We start from the raw sequence: 18,786 nt of genomic DNA on the forward strand, positions 1-18,786 counted from the left end.
AAGAGCTCAGATATTTCACCATTGAACTGCATTGTGCACAGTAGACAAACCCATTGATTCAGTGGGATTACTCATGGTGAAATGGTATCAGATGAAGGTATCACAATCTGTTCCAATGAGAGGGTGACAAGTGAAGCCTTCCCTTTCTCACCGCTGCTTTTCAAACCAAAATACATATATAGATTTTAAAAATCATGTTGGCTCATTTTCAGCACAGACTGTTGTACTTTCTTGTATCCTTGAAGGTTAAAAAAAAATGAAACAATGGAATAATAACAAATGGTATTTTTGTCTGTTGTTCAAGAATCAATGGAATTACATGCTCACATTCAAGGAACTGTGGTGCTTTTCGTCCTTGCACTGCTGGTGCTATTGTGCGTTTGCCAAAGACTTGTGCATCAAAGCTGGCATAATCAAATGGTACTTTCCCAAACTTCTCTTGTTCTTTTGTCAGAGTGGCTCTGGAAGAGGTGACTGGCTGTGCAGTTCTGTAATTATATGGAGATACCTCAAGCTGCTTTGTTAAGCTTGCCCTGCAGAGAGAGTGAGGGGGAAAATGAGAAAAACAGAAAGGGTAAACAATAAGAATATCTTTTTCACTACCTTGTTGGGATATAGCACTACAAAACAGGGATACCAGGAAGCACAGAAGGCCTATTTTGAGGGATATACAAGACAATTATAACAAGAAACTTTTAGGTGGGCAGTGGTTTATTAGGTAATACTACAAATGATTACCAATTGAAGGACTTAAGGTTGAAACCCTTAAAAAAAAAAGTATTCTCTAGTAATGCAGCAACTATCTGCAATATTTACTAATCTACTTATAGGTCACTAACTGAGGATGTCATTTCCTTCCTTTAAAAAATGGATCATGGTTGGTCCTTTGGTCATGAGTCATCAGGGACTTGGAGTTCTGTGGATCGCTATTCTTATCACACTAGCAACAACCCGTCTGAACAAATGTAACACAAATTCGACATCATATGGTCCAACAATAATTGCTTCTGCTATTTGGAAGGAAGGAATTATTTACAACGTGTTGCTCCATTTAGCTATTCTTTAATAACTACTTGTCTTTTGTAATTTCCTAAAGACTTTGCATACATAGAGTTAAGGCACGTGCATTTGGCAGACACATGGATTCAATATTCTGTAATGGCTCAGAAGGAGCCATTATAGCCGATCATGTCAATAATCCACAAATTAAAGTGTCCCCAAATAGGCTTGAATATAATAGGCCGTGATGGTGCTAGTGCCAATGATGTGCAAATTATGCAAGTCTACAGGGTCACTACAACTCTCAGAAAAATACCATTTCAATAAGCGATTTTACTTAAGATTTCTTTTATACTTTTCCTGGTTGTGTTGTATAAAAAAATTAAACTGATTAAACGAGAGCTTTGAAATAAAGGAATCAAGGCGTCCATCATAAATCCATGATAGCAGAAAACATTTAAGCATATACCCCTTAAATGTCCTGCAACACTATTCGGTTAGTTTTATTGGGACTGCCAGGAAAACCCTTTGCAAAGAATCACAATGTAGAATCCGAGTTTAGGTAATATGTTGCTGAAACTAGGATGAGAAGGGATCAAGAGACAAGATTTTTAAACAATTGTCACTGGCCAAAACATGACATTAGAGGGACAAGTATTAAAAAGTGACCCCAGTCGAATCAAAATAGGGAAGTTGGTTAATAACAGAAGGATAAAACAGAGCCGCTGGTAACCTACTGTATGTTAAAGTAATATCTAGATTTTGCTACTCACCTTTTAAGAACACTCCAGGAGTATTTACATGTCAGCCAAACACAAGAACCTGCAGAGTACCCTTTGGTAATCCCACGACATAATCAAGCTAACTACAAACCATCTTCACTTAACAGTCTTCAAGAACTAGTCTATCTCAGTAGTCAGAAGTTGTAATGAATGGAAAACCCCCAAAATAAATAGTACAGAAATACTTGTATGGTATATGTCATGTGAAACTCTTACCTGTGAGTCTGATCATGGCACTGTGTAGTTTTAGGAGAATCATGTTGATTTTTGTCCTGGGACATTGCCAACTTTTCGGCTGCAGCAATTGGACAACCTGAAAGACTAATAAAAAAAAAGGTGTTCAAATATCATGAGCATACGTTTCATCCCTAAAAGACCCCAAAGAACTGCACAAATTTCACCCACCACTGAGTTGCATCCCCCTCTCAGGTGAAATGTGGCAACTTTTAAGAATGCACAGAAAAAATACACAAAACATATTAATGGAAAAGTGAAGAACACTAAAGGGTGAAATTCATTTGGACACAGGAGTATTTCACACCACTTAAATCGTGGGGAAAGCTATGATTGCAGCATGTGTTCTTAGGACCTCTTTCTTGGCTCTAACCAATTCTTTACAGAGGACATATGGATTGAATCACTACAAGGATTCAATTATCGTATGACCACCATACAGATGAGAAATGACTACTGATGTTTGGTAAGAAATTGGGGTTTATCCCATTATACAGTGATGGAGCAGATGTAAAACCAGTTACTCGGGTAAAATATTTGGAAGTTGAAGTGGGGTAAACATTTTATGTTGTTTATATTAGAGGGTTAGCACCAAATAAGCCTCTGGTTCATTTTTAACTAAATAAGTCTATTTCATTATCAATGTTACATGAATTATGATATAAACTCTACTACAGAAATAGGGTAATAGATCTGGGGACAAATTTAGAAAGAAGTCTGAAAATAGCTGTGAAATATAGATGTATCCTTTCATCAGATTATATTTTCACCTCAGTCCTGATTTCCAACATAAATGCATCTCAGCTCCTAAATTATATATTAACAGGACTACTTATGATATAGTTGATGTAAAATGTAAGTGCTGAAAATGGGGCTTCAAACAAGAAAATGAACCAAAGCCTTTCTTTTGTTGGCCCCTTATTAGCTGTTTATTTACCTATTCTTTTTGTCATAATATCAAGGATATCTCTGGGGTAGAAATATTTGTTTAATTCTTTGTACTATGTATGACTAACATAATGGGATCTGATCCATAATTAGGGCCACTATGTGCAACTATATAACAACAAAAACAACAAAATTGCAGCTCAGAGCTGGAGATAAAACAGGAATACATTTTCACAGAAAAAAAAAGTTAATTTTTTTTTTCTATCTCAAATTAAAACAAAATACAAAACCGTTTTTCTCGTGGGAGAGGATTTCTAGAAAACTTCAGGTTCAGAAGGACTCAAATGGAATTTTTTGGCTTGCCAATAAGTAAAGCTGGCCAAGAACGTTTCTGATAGAGTCAGATTTACACATGCACGTGACTGCATAGTAACCGCTGGTACTGCACAGTCCTTGTACCGCATGGGTCGTTTCTGACCTTACAGCGCAGTAGCAATGAGCTATTGGGCACTAGCTCATTGCTACTATGCAGTAGCTGAAGTATCATAGTTTGTGCCTGCCAACAGTATGTTGCCGTAGTGATGAGCTCATTGCTATGGTGACGTAGCTTCTCATGTAGACACGTGCACAGAGTGCTAACCCTCTCCATCTCACCTGCAACCTAGCTACGGCCACACTGATGACACCCTAGTCAGCTTTTGTTAATATTCTACTCTCTCCCTGCAGGCAAAGGGTGGCACCTTAGAGACTAACTGGCTCAGAGAAACATGAATATTTTTAGGCAGAAACCTACCTTTGTCAGATGCTGTAAATCATAGCATGTGACAAAGCAAGCTGTTGTCTATGAAAGCTCATGCCTCTCTGAGCCAGTTAGTCTCTATGGGTGCCAATACACATACAGTGAGGCTGCTCTGATGCGCTGTAATTAATGTGTCGGAGCAGACTCGATTAATCAAGTCTGCTGGAGCATGATAATTACCGCACTCCAGTAGACTCCAGCATCATGTGTATCAGGGTCCCTGTGCTGAACATGGGTGGCAGCTTTAATGAGCTTTAGTTAATGAGCTTTAGTTAAAGTGCCCCTGCCGCCCCTTTTCAGCACAGGGACACTGATACACGTGATGCTTCAGGTGCTTTAAATATAGCGGCTCTTGGAGTCACTCTGATTAAAGATACCCTCCCCCCCACTCCTGAAGCACATGTATAAATGCCCTGTGGTACTACCCTGCTTCACCTTCTGCCTGACTTCAGACTAACATGACTCACCACCTCTGTAGGCAGAGGCCAGGTACAGACATTACACTTTTACCAATATAACTGATTGGAAATCAGTCTATACCTGTAACAAAACAGAAGTTCAGCATACAAACTGGTCTTAAAATGATGGAACCTGGTCTAAGATTTGCCCCCCACCTTCCCCACACACACATACCAAAGTGTGAATCTATGTTCTGTTCACTACCGATCTAAACTATGCCACTTACAGAAAACCACATAACTTTGATCAATTCTACTCTGGCCTTTTTGAATGTTGGTACCTAGCCAGAATGTGTAATTGACAAGAGAGTTCCACCTGGGAAGTCTGGGAGCTACAATTTAGCCATATTCCCATTAAAAGTTTGGGTTTTTCCCCCAAAGGGAAGTTTTCTCGTGGAAAAGAAAAGGCAATAAGGGTATTATCTATCAGAAAATTGTGTCAGTATTTATGTGTACAGCCCTACGTATGTGTGCAGTACAAAGGAATGCTGATTTTTGTTGGGATGTCTCATAATAACAATAATGGGTATTTGTCTATTAATGTTTCATTTGAAGATAATGCTTCATTTGTGTTTTGTTGTATAACTAGAGTTTGAAATCTCACCTGCAAAACAGGATGAATATAATTTGCTATACTTAGCAAATGAGATATTTTTGAAACACTACTAAAATTAAAATATAACACATTTGATTAGAGCAATTATTTAATTATAAATAATGTGGGCTTCCCTTGTGGCCAAGATGAGTTTGTAGTATATTATATTATTCATAATGTAGCATTCTAAATGTACATGGCAATTTAATTTCTGCTAGATATTAATTTTGAATCGATTATATCTCATCTGAACTACCTTCTGTGCGTGTTGCGATTGCTGTTGACGTGTCCTCTTCCAGTGCATCCTGGGGTTGGGCACTTTAAAACATTTTCATGCATGGCAAGAACTAAATACAAAGAAAGAGTAAGTGCTAACAATGTACATAACAGTAACATGTAAATCAAAGGTTATTCCTAGGGACATGAAATATTCTCAGTTGCGATGTGTAATAGGTTGCCTCTTAATTTTGAGGCCTCTCACTCAAATTACATTTACAGATTCAGAAACGATGGCAGAGATGGACTCATGCTGCTGTCATGTTCTATTATAGAATAAACTCTGCATGGTTTGTATCAGTAGGTAGGAAAGCTTTCAAGCACTCCAGGTCTTTTTACTTGTCATGCTAGAATAGAAAGACATATGGCTATTCTGAATCTCTCTCTTTAGGATTCAGCTCCACTCACTGCATACCTTACACTTCTCTGCTCTGCACTGAAGTCTAAATACACTTTGTACCAATGGGTTGTGCCCCAAGCTGCAGTTTGCAAATGGTAATCATTTACGTCAGGGAAAGCCCTTATGTTGACAACTGCACCAATGGTGAACAGAACCTGTTGTCTGCACATTTCTCCTGTCCCTGGCCAAAGTATCTGTGGTGCATCATTTTTATCAGGGCTGTTGAGCATATACTATATCAGATAAAATATTATGATGCCATTTTATCCATTGTATAACATATACAAAACAACCTAATGCTATATTAAAGCAGAAAGTAGCTTTGTACGTTGGCATTTTCATGATATTCTTTTGGGTATACTCTGCCTTAGAAAGAGTGACTGTCGACTGTTCAGTCAATTAGATCCTCCAGCCAAGAACCAGCTAAGGATTTTGTACCCAACAGGACAGTGGACAGCTGACTGGAAAGATGATAATAAACACAGATTTGTTTTTTAAAAAGTAAATGTTGCAGAGGCCTTCCAACTGCAGCAGCCTTCTCAGCTCAACAGGTGTTTCCAGAAATGCAGTTTAATACCAGACCACCCCACTGCCCCCCAAATAAAGGAAGAGAACTACCATTAGGAGCAGGACCTTGGTAAAACGCAAGTATCTTTTAAATTTGCTGTTAGCAAGCTGCCACAAAACCCAATCAGACTGTCTCGATCATTCAAACTGATAGTTTAAAATTCTAGTTTGGCTTATTATGTATTGTTGTATCAAATCACAAGAGGACATACATAGCACAAACTAATGCAATCAGACTGGCACAGAAATAAATAAATGGGGAATTCAGGCTGGTCTGGCCACACATAGGTTAGCAAAATACACAAGCATACAGGAGAGGCATGCAGTGAAGCAAGTGCTGGATTCCCTCTCCTAGGGTTGATTGAGCTAAGCCTCTTTATCTGGGCCAGGGGAAGAGAAGACAGACAAACGAGTGTGTATGCCTGGGTCTCTAGTTACATGAACTGGGAAAACAATGACCTTAGTTGGGGCAAAACTGTAGCCTTCCAATAGGGGCAGAGAGGCTCATTTCCCATTAGTAGCATCGTAGCCCTGTAGAAGATCAGGGAGAAGAAACAGCAAGGGATTTAAGAAGCTGTAATACATGCAGCCCAGGTCTCCTGTCCAATTTTTAGCAATGACCTTACTCCTCCCCGTGTCCTGGGGAGTTGAGTGCCACTAGTGGTGTTAATCTTAACCAGGCTTGAGCTCCATTAATGCAAGGACTGGATCACAACTAGGTTCCATACAGGGCACAGGAGGGACAGAGGAGGTTTACTGATCCCTCTCCCAGTCTCATGCACTTGCACAGAGCTAGCTACAATAGAGGCCTGAATGTGTGCACTGCTTGTCCAGTATGAACTCACTTGACTTTGACACCTGAGGCCTGATTCAGCTGCTATTCTGTACTGAAGGGTGATACTCACTTTCTAGTGGCACTCTAACTTTATGCGGACAGCCTGAGAGACTGCGGTGATGGGGGTACAGCCCAGTCACATGCCCTGTGCCATCACATCCTGGGATGGGACATTTGGTTTCTCTCTTTTCAGGCCTGGGTGAATCTGTAGAGAAATCACATAAGGAATTTGTTTGGTTGTGGTTCTCTCCCTGCACTCAGCTGAGTGGTCTTAGGAGTGTGATAACAACTCATCCATACTTTAGGCAAAATTGTCCCCCATAACCTTTAACCAGAGAAACTGCACAATCTAAACATCCCTTGATTTTATGCTTACTTTTTTAAACAATGGCTCCCACCACCCCCGATACGCCAGGGTGTATTAAACTGTGTGACTTTAGGATTGCAATGCCATTTATTCTATTCACAGCCTCAAGCAGGACACAAGCCACAATCCATTAAGCCAGAAATCTGGCAGCATCAACCAACGGAAAGATCTATAAAGACAGAAATATCAAAACAGCCACAATCTTTTCCACTGTTAATGTCAGGCTCCAGGAAGCTGGGATCACCAAATAAAAGCTGAGGGACAAAACAAACAAACAAACAAACAAAAAGCATTACAATCAGGAGCTGCTCCTTAAATATCGCAGATCTCTAGGCTGTTGGTCCTTTGTTAGGAAACTGAATACATGCCACTTCACATCTGAGAGGCTAGGCAAGCAGCTCCCTCTGGTACACATGGCAGCACCGCTCTGCAGATCAGTCCACAATGAGAGTGAAAACATGGAACAACTGATACCCTTTCACAGGCCACTGTCTCAGCCCCGCAACTGTCGCTCTACATTTGAGGCAAAGGCTGGGATCTGTAGTATATGTCCAACTTCCTTTGACATTCCAGGTTATAAAAGTCCGCAGGAAGCACTGATAAGTAAACGTACTGGATTTCAAAGAATCTAAAAGCCTGGATGAGAAAGAAAAGGATCTGATCCAAAAATTTGCTTGTGAGATATGCACAGAATGTAGAAACAAACTGCTGTGGCTGGTTTCAGATCAATTTGCTGTTGGCTGCCAACCACACTGGGAGTTGAGTGAATGAGAGAGAGAGAGAGAGAGAGAGTGTGCATGTGTGTGGTGGTTGTGGGAGGCAGGGGGGAACAGCTGTAGGCAGGCACAGAGAAAAGCCCTCTTGTAGCTACAAAGTAGAACATGCTTAAGGATGGGAACATCGGAGACAGCAGAGGGGTTAAATTTTCTGGCAAGCCTTTATGTAAGAAAAATATGGAGGAAAGAAAACAGAATGAACAGCAACAGGAGACCACAGAGCCTATTAGAGTCACAACAAATGGAAAGTAAGAGCTCACTGTAGGAAACTGTTTACAAGAGAAGCAAATAAAGAATGAAGAATGGCCCTAAAACATAGACCTCTTTCTCTCTTTTTTTTCAAATCCACAGATCTGATACACAAGGGCATGTTGTGTAAAAAACTGAATGGAAAAAAACTGTGATTGGGACCAGTAACAAGTTTTCTTAACTGGCAAGGAAGCCAAAATAGAAAATTAAAAGCTGACGACTGGTCGGATTCTTGACATGTTCAGTCTGAGGTGTAATGGGGGCTGTTGATTTTGAGCGTGAAAGAATTCCAAGCATGGTAGTGTAACAAAAAACTGTCAGAAAACGTATGGAGCAGCCTGCAGGCTGGAGAAGCACAGCAAGTCTAGCTCAGGATTCTTTCCCCAGGAAAGAACTGCTATTACTGTAAGCCAGACTGTAAAGCAAGCATTCACTTGGGGTATATTAGGATTAGGGAAGGCCAGATTCTGTCACCGCTGCCTAGTATCCCACTCTGTGAATAGTCCCATGGACTCATGAAAAAAGACGGTATTCAAGATCAGGAAAGATAGCGGTTTTGAACTTGAACTAACTGATTGTCTGAGCAAATGAAGGCAGGTATAGCTTTGGAAGGATAGTGCCTGACAATATGCATGTACAATACTATAATATTTTAATGAAAATGCTATAAGAGACTTTCATAAGCAGAAGCAAGTTTGTGCATATTTTGGTTAAGCAGATTATACAACAGAGATCCAGTGGTGGGAGGATTAGGGGGAGGGACACAGACACAACTTGCTAGATTCTAAATGACTTTAGGCAAAAATAACATTTTCTTCCAGCATCCATACTGTCTCCAAGAGAGAATTTCAGAGGGCGCTCTAAAGACATTCTGCACATGCCAAAATAATCATATAGTTTATCAGAGACTAAATTTGCAGCGCCTTTAGGGTGACCACTGTATTACTCTGGAGGCAAAAAAGAAAATTCAGGGGAAAGATGAATTTTGTCATCGCTTGCTACAGTGACAAAGGGATCATAACTTGCCATCTTTTGATGTTGTGCAAAAACTTTCAATAAATAATTTTCATGTCACTCGTCATTTTACACAGAGATGTGTCTAGTCATCAAGTGTCACCTAGTGTTTAACTTGGTTATATGGAAGGCAGGCAGGAGCATGAAGGTAAATAAGTCATTGCTAGCTAAATTCCAGACCTTTTCTATAGTTACAAAACCTAGTTTAAAAGTTTACCAGCTACATAAGAAGTACTTAATATACAGAGCCAAAAACGACTTCCTTACGTTTGTTAAATATGTGTCTCCCAGCAATGTCAATAACTTTGGTTTGTCTCCTTTCCCCTGCTAGATGCTCCAATAGAAATCTATCCAGTTCTTTGTAAGTGCTGTGGAATACATGGCCTTGCTCTGCCTGCAGAGCTATTGCTTGTTCCAGCAAACTCAAATTCCCTTTTGTTTTGTCCAAGTCAACTGACACGTCCGTTGTTTCTGAGAGGCACTCGTTATCGTCTTCTTCACTTTCAGGGAATGGATGTCGAATTCTCTTGTCGAAAGGATCTACATGAGATTCCTGTGACTCCCTTTGCCCTGCTTCAGAGTCACAAGCTGTCTCAGAGGGGCCAAATTCTGCTTCTTCTTTCTTAATTCCTGGGACGTCCAGAATGTCTTGTTGATTACACTCTACAATATATTTTTGCGTTACATGGGGCTTTATGTTAGTTTCTTCTGAGAAGTTTGAGGAACTGTCCCACTCATTGTCCATAATTTCAGAGCTACTTTCATTCTCCTCAGCTGAACCGTATTTTGGGTCAGAAACAACAATTTGTTCCTTTCCTTCCGTAGAATTAATCATGTAGCATTCATCCACATCATCATTTTCTGTTTTTAAGGAATGGATACCACTGTCATCAAGGTTTTCAGTCACAGTTGGAACTGGTGCATCTTTTGCTAATTTCCCCATGCTCAATAAAGATTTGGCCATGATGTCTTGGTAACTTGTATAGTTGTCTTTCTTTTGACTGGAATTTTCTTCTCCACCGAAATGAGGGGTTTCATCAGTTGATTTTGTAGTACTTTCTTCTATATGGAGGAAAAAGCAAGAGAAAAGGTAATAAGAATAGATGCTTTCTATAGAGAAACTTTAGTACCAATTGAACTGTATTTGCTCAGTAGGAAAAGACATATTTAGCAATTTGTTTGTTTACTCAAGGATACTCTGAAATCCTTAATAAATAACACCCACTTTTACCAAGGCAGTGCCTGAAATTACAGCTAATAGAACCAAGAAAATCTTTTCCAAGATTAGATCTACTGTGTGCTGTGACTCTGAAGCTGTATGAAAAACCAATGTTTTGCCATTTTTCCCTGTTGGTGATTTTCTTTTTAAATTCCTTTAATTTGTTTCCACTCTTTTCCATGTCTAATGTGCACAAAAGAAAAAAAAATCTTTAAAATGGATTCCTAATTACTCTTTATGTCACTTCAGATTCCATGAAAGACCTTGACTGAAAAGACTTTGTAGTTTACAAAGGGCAAGCTCCTGGTCACCATTGCAATTGCCACACTAAACGATACATTAGGTCATGCCGGAGAAAAACAAATGATTGTTATAAAAAGACTTGTAAAAGGACTGCTAAAGATACTAGTGAAGTACATCATCTCTTACTAAATATCTTTCTTCATAAGAAAAGCAGCAGCCCACAGGTATTAGAAGCAGCATGCAGGAAAGGGTGTCAGTGCTGGAAGACAATATGCCTTTTGTATCTCATTTAATTTTTTTTATAAACATTTTCTCTGACAAGGACACTCAAAAATACATCTCCATCATCTTCCTTTCTGGTAATTATCTCTCTAAAATCAACACTGGTTTGCCAGGATCAAGTAAATATTGCCATAGTAACTAAAAGCATTTTTGGATGAAGGGAAGAATTTAGTCACAACACTAGCCCCTTCAATAATGCTGATTATAGGGTACATTCTTTTGTTGGGATCTATTCAACATAAACTGAAAAATTTAACATTTTACTTCCTAGAAAGGGGGATGCATAAACAAGCATATACTATTTGATAAGATGAGTCTGTCCACTCCTGAATCAGAACAACTCCGAGTTTAAATCATAAATTAAGCATAGTCTAAAATGCAAATGAAGTTTCTCTCAATAACACAGCAAGCTATTAAGAGAAAGTGTAAAGGGTTATGATAATTTTAAAGTATTATGAACTACAGAAAACAAATAAAAAGCATTTTCAGTGAATATGTCCAATTCATTGAACTATTCTCTCAATCCACTTAACTACCCACATGTGTACAATAATGATTTATAGACATTATACCTAATTATGCATATTTGGGCTGTGTTAGAGTGCCTAACAAAAGCTCTAGAAAGCAACAATTACCTCTGTTGCTTAGCTACATAGTTTAAAATATTCCTATTAAGTGCAGATTATTGTGGAGGGGGAAAGGGGGACAAAAATGCACATGGGCACCACAATGCATTTCACTTTACTGCTGCCAAACTGTTAGCATTTTGGGTCATTTCCAGTTTACATAATTGTTTGGTTCAACTGTTTGTTATATGTTAAAAGAAAATATTTATTAATTTTTATTCTTCTTCAGAAAATTGGTCTCATATGAGGAGAGGTAGCCTTGTGCACTATGGGCATATAACAGTTTTTTTTTAAAGATTGTTTGCAAACCTTTGTGCAACTTTTCAGCAGCTCATCTATCCCTATATATATTAAAGAACTTGAGAGAAAAAATTCTGCTGTGTTTTCAAAACATGGCAGCTAGGAATGATGATGCCAGTTCCTTAAGGTTCTGTAATGAACTTTTGACAACTACCAGTAAGTGTCTGTGCATCTGAGTTGTTTCTCTCTCCTCTTCTTTTCTCTTCTCTTCTGTCCAATCACCAGAAAACAAAAGCTCCACTATTTTTTTAAAAAGCAAATATACTTACTGATACTAACATGCCATTCTTAATTTAATGGAGTAAAAAACAGTATTACCTACAGTATTAATGTCACACATTCAAAAATAAAAAAAGATTGTAAGATTGGTTTAAAACTTGTATAATTTTCATTGTAGATCCCTCCGCCCTCCCCCTTCCCCGCACGCACTTTTCCCCCTTACAGTCTTTATAGCTCATGTTTCTGGTTCAGTCTTTATAGCTCATACAAGAGGGATTTTCTCTGCCATTACGAAAGCTAGAAACTTATTTTAAAAATACCTGAAACAGATTAGCTCATAATTGTGTCTCTCCATGAGCTCGGGGTTTAGGAAAAATACCAAATTTTGTAAGCTGATGATAAAATCATGGATGTTGGTAGCACTGCAATAAAGCTGATTGTGACTGATAAGGGTACTATTTACAGATCAGCTGTGTTTTCCATTTGAAATGCATGAAAGAAATGTTAACAGAAAATGCACAGTGCCATCAAGGGTTGCTACTCTCAATGTGACAAGTGGGCCACATCCACATGAGCAGGGGCATACATTTGCAGCAGCACAAACAGTAGTGACACAGATTTGTGCCACTACTTTGTGCCACAGTGCATGCCCCTGCTAGTGTGGTTTATAGTGGGACACATTGTCTTGCTGCTCCATGTGCTGCAGTGGGGCCTGGCTGGGGACCAGGGTGGCTTAGCATGGGGCTAGCCAGTGGGCCACCTCCACCCTGTGCCTCAGCCAGCTGGGGAGAAGAACATGGAGATGTAGAAATGGGGGCTGCCTGCTCTCCTGTCTCTGCATGCTGCAGAGCCCCCATACCCCAGCCAGCCACTCCCCGGCTGGCTGTGGTTCAGTGTGTTTTGAGATGGGGGAGCAGGCGGCCTTAGGCTGGTGCCACAAACTGCACATGCCTACATGTCTGGATCAGGCCGTAGATAGACAGTAACTCCAGTGGTACCTTTCTCTCCTAATGAAGTCAGGTCAAAAGGAAATCTCCAGTTAATAGAGGGTGGAGGAGGTGCATCAGTACTCAGTGGATTTATTCTAGATTTACACTAGTGAATCTGTGAAACACTTATCCAAGCTGCAAGTAGTAGCATGGATAAGTCCAGAAAAGGTTAGGCATCTGTAAAATTCAGGCATCTGCAAAAAAATGTGTTAAATATTTCACAAGACAGTTTTTGCTTAAATTTATGATATGACAGGAGAGAAACATTTCTCTGCTGTTGAAAACCATTCTTATTTCAGTGGTGAATTTGGCTTAGCACTGTACTTAAATAGGACAACTGTTGCACAGCTACTTGCTAATTTAAGGGCTGATTTTAGAAGGAAACACCCTGTTCCACCCTCCCCTGGAATATGTCAGATGTACTCACAGAACTGCAGCTGCATAACCCAAAGAAACACCCTGTTAGAAAACTGTCAGAGGATGATAAGGAGGTAATCTTGGCACCATGCATGTCAGTGGCCAACATCTGATTGGCTTTGAGAGAGGCCAGGATTTCACTCTTTGTTCCAAGTACAATATTACTGGTTTCCTATCTTGAAGGTAAAGTTGAATTTAATTCTGGATATATGTGCTATGCTGTATGAGGTTTGTAACATGTATATATACTAAAAATAATGATCGATTTAAAGAGGGTCATTCTCATTGAGATGATACTAGTATAATGCCATATCTGAATCACCCATATTGGAGGAATTTTTTCAGAAAGTACATTTCTATTTGGGAATTTGAGGATATTATCAATTTAAATTTCCATGACAAGCAATTCTAGGAGTTGAGCCAAATTATTGTTTCCTTGTTTTTCATACTACAGGATTTCTGCATTCATAGGATCTGCTCATTTTGTGCATATAGTGGCCTTCATGACCTATTTACAAATGTTTATTTTGTAACAAATTCAGCATGGATCCCATAAAAAATTGGAGAACTCTCTCTCTCAACTCTGTGATTGCCAATATGTACAGGACCCCTTAAACAAAAAGTCACTGCCAATTTCCTTTTAAAGGCTTTCCATTTATTTCAAATATATGTTTATTATGGATATATCTTACATTTCCCCCACAATACCTCCACTTCCATATTTTCATAGATTTCATAGATTTCATAGACATTAGGGCTGGAAGGGACCACATCTATGTTGTAGAACTTTCTATAAATTGTTGAACATGGTTGGTTTAGCTGAGTTAGAATAACAAGTATATAAAACATTCAGTTTGCTAATTGGGTTAAATAGAACACATCTAATAATCACATGCACTAAGCTGCTTGGCTAAATGTTACAGTCAATAGTTTGCAAAACTGGCTAAATTTATTTTCCTCCTAAAATCTGTGCATATTATAGTAAAGTCCAACTGTATTTTTTGGTAAACTTTTGGGGGTTGCTTTTTCATATTTTACTGCATTCATTGATAAATCTCATGAAGAAGCAGACATCTGTCCTTATTCAACATAGGGAGACCTACAAAGTATCTACTGGACCATAGAAGGAGAAATTTGCAAATTCCTTCAAATTATTATATTTATATTTAGATTGTAATGCACCATCCTTAAACTACTCCCAGAGCAAGTTATTCTACATTGCTTTTTTGGAAATGTTCTCCTTGACAGCCCCCCTCAGTTTCTTTGAGGGCACAGAGTTCACAAAGTGGAGTCTTTCTTCATCACTACCTGTAGGAGCACTTGTTTCAAGGACATTAATATCCTCCTGCAACTCTGTTCTGTCCTCAGTTTCTTCTTTGCATTCTACACTTGGACTGTAGTGACGAGGTTTCATTAAAAGGGACTTTCGCTTGTTGACTGGAACTCCTGAAATCTGTTCTTCAGCTTTTCTCTTCTTAGCCATGGAGCATTTGTAGGCACTGCATTGATTTAAAAAGTGGCAATAATGAAAACAAAGGCATTGTTAAACAAACAGTTTGAGAGAGAAAACCAAGACTGGTAAAATGCTATTGCAACCAGCTGTGTTTAGTGAAAAGTTACGTTTAGTTGTTTGAACAAGGGGGCTGGGCACAGACAAAAACATTGCACCATTTTACTGCCAGCGAAGACTTGTAGAAGGAAGGAAAGTAGAGAGAAAAATAAAACAAAACAAAAACACTCCCACCAAACTTTTACCATGACTGGAAACAGCCTTAATCCAGAGCTAGCATGTATTCTGAAGTAAACTACACATTCCCAGGAAGTAATGGCAAAAGATTTATATTGGCTTGATAATCATGAGGAACAGCTCATTGCACTGCTTGCACTGCAACATACTGTTACATGTATGGGTAAGGGTACTTCCTTGCTTCTCTGGCATTACTGCTTATGGGGTTCTGGTTTACTTGCTTTTTTGCCAGGTGGATGAAAATCCAATTTAAGATCAATACATGTTTCAGTGCAAAGACTCACAATTTAAAAGACAAATTCTGTCTTTGGTGTGATCTTTGGGAAGAATTAAAAACCTCAATGTTTGATTTTTTTTGGTCATTATAAGTTTGGCAGCATTTAGTCTGAGTGATGATTGTCTTTGATTTGTTTATGGGAGAAGCAATTCTGCCATATGTGATATGCCAAATTCCCTTCTCTTACACCGATACACTCATCAATGGCAATGGGACTGCATCTGCATCATGGAGAATATAATGTGTCCATTCGCTGTTTTATCTATGCCCATATATCCGTATCTACTTGAGTCTTTTTTGTGGCTGCCTTGTGCCCCATTATAACTGAGCAATCCTGAACAGGCTTCCTAGTAATTTCTATAGACAAGAACCTGAGTATGGTCACGCTGATTACTGCAATATTATATCAAGGAGAACAAAAAACAAAAATCGACAAAACGGCTTCTTAAACAAGTATGATCAGGAAATACAGTATGTACTATATTTCATTTATATAAACATTACAAATTAATAAGTGAATATTTGCCCCCACATATCATGGGCCAGATCCTTTGACTTCAGTGTTACAACATTTGTACTAGCCGAGTCTAACAATGTATCATTCATCTATATTATAGGGGCTCTGTCACTGGAAGTTTTAAATTGCAGGTAGACTAACACTTGTCTGGGATGGTTTAACAGGCATGATCCTGCCTTAAGCATGGGGATGACCTCTCGCACCCTGTTTAATTAGAGTTCTGTGAAATCTGTTGTGAAAGGTACAGCATATTTCAAACATTTTGAAATGTGACTTCACACACACACACATATATGTGTTTATACATATGTGTGTGTGTGAGTGTGAGTGTGTGTGTGAAGTCACATTTCAAAATGTTTGAAATATGCTATACCTTTCACAACAGATTTCACAGAACTCTAATTAAACAGGGTGCGAGAGGTCATCCCCATGCTTAAGGCAGGATCATGCCTGTTAAACCATCCCAGACAAGTGTTAGTCTACCTGCAATTTAAAACTTCCAGTGACAGAGCCCCTATAATCTATTTAGATAATTTGCTCCAATGCTTAACTGGCCTCAGAGTTAGAAAGTTGCTTCTAATACCTGATTTAAATCTCACTTTTGGCAATGTAATGACATTAATATCTTGCAGTGGATATTGCATGCTTAGTAACCTGTGGCAAGCATCTGGACTGAAAGGTTAATAGTAGGTCTCAAACATCTTCCCATTGTGGCAAGACCTGAGCACCCATTCAACCACCTATTCATTCACCTGCCTTCTAGCTGTGCCTAGGCATTTAACAAAGCTGTCTCCATCTCCACACAATAGCACCTGAACAGAATGTATTTTGGTGACATATCATACCTAAATGAATATATGATGCTTTACTAAAAGCAGTGAACACATGCACTTTTTCTCACTTTATTCACAATGACTTTATCAATTTTTATGCAGGAAATTTTGACTGCACTCCCTGCTGCCTCTAAAACAGTTCAGCAATATGAATGATAGTATTCATATTATATCTGTCACAGATGAAAAACTACATTTAAGGATCTATGTAATCCACTCATTGGTTTCTCAACCCCAGATTAGCAAATCTACATGATGCCTTTGGGTGCTGGATTTTGCATTTGGCTCACTGATTTAGCTGAAAGATTTGTAAAAATCCATGTATCCAGATAGTTCCCATTGGTTACACATATTACAAGGCTCATGAGCATACATTAATCCTTCCAAGGTATCGTATGTGCACTAAATTGGCTCAAGTTCTGATTGTTCTGGATGGCAGCATATGACTAATTTAAGCTTGTGGGTTTAAAAAAGAAAAAAATATATTGGCGAGCCACCTTTCTGACAATCTACCATTGCAAACCTGAAGGACATGGAAATGTGAAGTTCTTGTTTCAGAGAAGTTGAACTACTACCTGTGTGAATTTTAAAACATAGTCGAGGTTCTGGATCTCCTGAATGCTAAACTTGCTGTGAGTACTAATTAAGCTGGACATTAATCACTTACAGTATTTACTGGCTCTTTTGGAACATCTACTTTTGCAAATCGAGAATATCACAAATCTCACAACAACCAGAAATATTTTCATTCAGCAAGTGTCCCCATTAGAAATGATACCTTGTATAACACAGGACCACCAGAGGTGTGTGCAGTGTGGATGGACGCGCATAATTTATTCTTTAAAATATTGCATTATCTTGTTTATCAGTTAGTGTGTCTGAAATTCTTCAGTGTTGTCTCATTAAGAATGGTTACATTTTCAAAAGTGAGCTGCAAGCATGAAAAGTATTGAAAAAAAATCCCCATTTAATGTTCTTATAAATTAGATCTATCCTTTACTTTTGTCATTTTTTTTTACTCTTTTGTCAAATTTACCTCTAGCAAATAATCTGAGAATTTCAGACTAGCCACTGTCCTCATTTTCATGCAGTTCTATTGATATAACTATGGCTCTTGCCTATAACTAAATCATAGACTTTTAGGCTAGAAGAATCCATTACATCCATTACATCATCTAGTCTGACCTTCTGTCTAACACAGGCAATGTAACACCACCCATTTGTTTCTGTCTTGAGTCTAATAACTTGTTTGACTGAAGGGTATTTCCCAGGAAATCTTAATAAAAAGTGAGATAAGAAAGGAAGACAAGATGATCATGCTATTAATATACTTTTCTGAATTTATTTAAACCAAACTGCGATGATCTCTCTCCTCACTAGTTAGTTATTACAAGCTCAGCTATGTGCTGTCAGCACAAATGACATTAAATGCATTTGTATTTCACCACATCCTAAAGGGCTGCCAAATTCAAACTTTAGTAGACAACAGACAGGAACTACAAGCAGGGGTGAGTGCCAGGGACAGGTTCCCCGGCCACCTGTCACCTGCACTTTCACTCTGGGAACAGACAGCAAGAGAATCCCACTTGACTATAACTACTATGCCCTGGCATAAGGGGAGATGCAGGTTTGCTTTATTTTCCTCACATGAATTCACACTCCCCTGTGTATGATGTGGGAGCAGAACAGAAAAGCTTTTTGAAGCAAATGTGTAATTTCAAGTTCTGTTTACTTCACATTTGGGGACCAAATTCTGCTCTCAGTTAAAAAAACAATAAATCCAGAATGAACCCATTGATGTCAGTCCCAAATGCCTACAGATACACTGTAAGTACATCTCCAATGCTTAGACAGCTTTTACTTCATGAAGCCATATAA

At 38.7% G+C, this 18,786-nt stretch overlaps 1 protein-coding gene across 5 annotated transcripts in view; it reads right to left on the reverse strand.

Moving 5' to 3' along the window:
• ST18 (ST18, C2H2C-type zinc finger) overlaps positions 1–15,032 on the reverse strand; it is a 65,412-nt gene extending 50,380 nt beyond the window's left edge. For 2 of the 5 annotated variants that reach the window (XM_025194393.1, XM_025194391.1), the window contains exons 1-6: positions 14,840–15,026; positions 9,507–10,301; positions 6,904–7,038; positions 5,012–5,102; positions 1,998–2,102; positions 328–533 (exon numbers count right to left, since the gene is read on the reverse strand). In XM_025194393.1, the coding sequence (XP_025050178.1) occupies positions 328–533; positions 1,998–2,102; positions 5,012–5,102; positions 6,904–7,038; positions 9,507–10,301; positions 14,840–15,017 (1,510 nt within the window). In that variant the 5' untranslated portion in view covers positions 15,018–15,026. Of the gene's footprint in view, positions 1–327; positions 534–1,997; positions 2,103–5,011; positions 5,103–6,903; positions 7,081–9,506; positions 10,302–14,839 lie in introns of all 5 variants that reach the window. The other 3 variants (XM_025194392.1, XM_025194390.1, XM_025194394.1) reach the window with 3 other exon arrangements.
• Between the last annotated feature and the right edge of the window lie 3,754 nt (positions 15,033–18,786).

This window comes from Alligator sinensis, unplaced genomic scaffold (genome assembly GCF_000455745.1).
Source record: "Alligator sinensis unplaced genomic scaffold, ASM45574v1 scaffold1911_1, whole genome shotgun sequence".
In the NCBI taxonomy this organism is placed as follows: domain Eukaryota; kingdom Metazoa; phylum Chordata; order Crocodylia; family Alligatoridae; genus Alligator; species Alligator sinensis.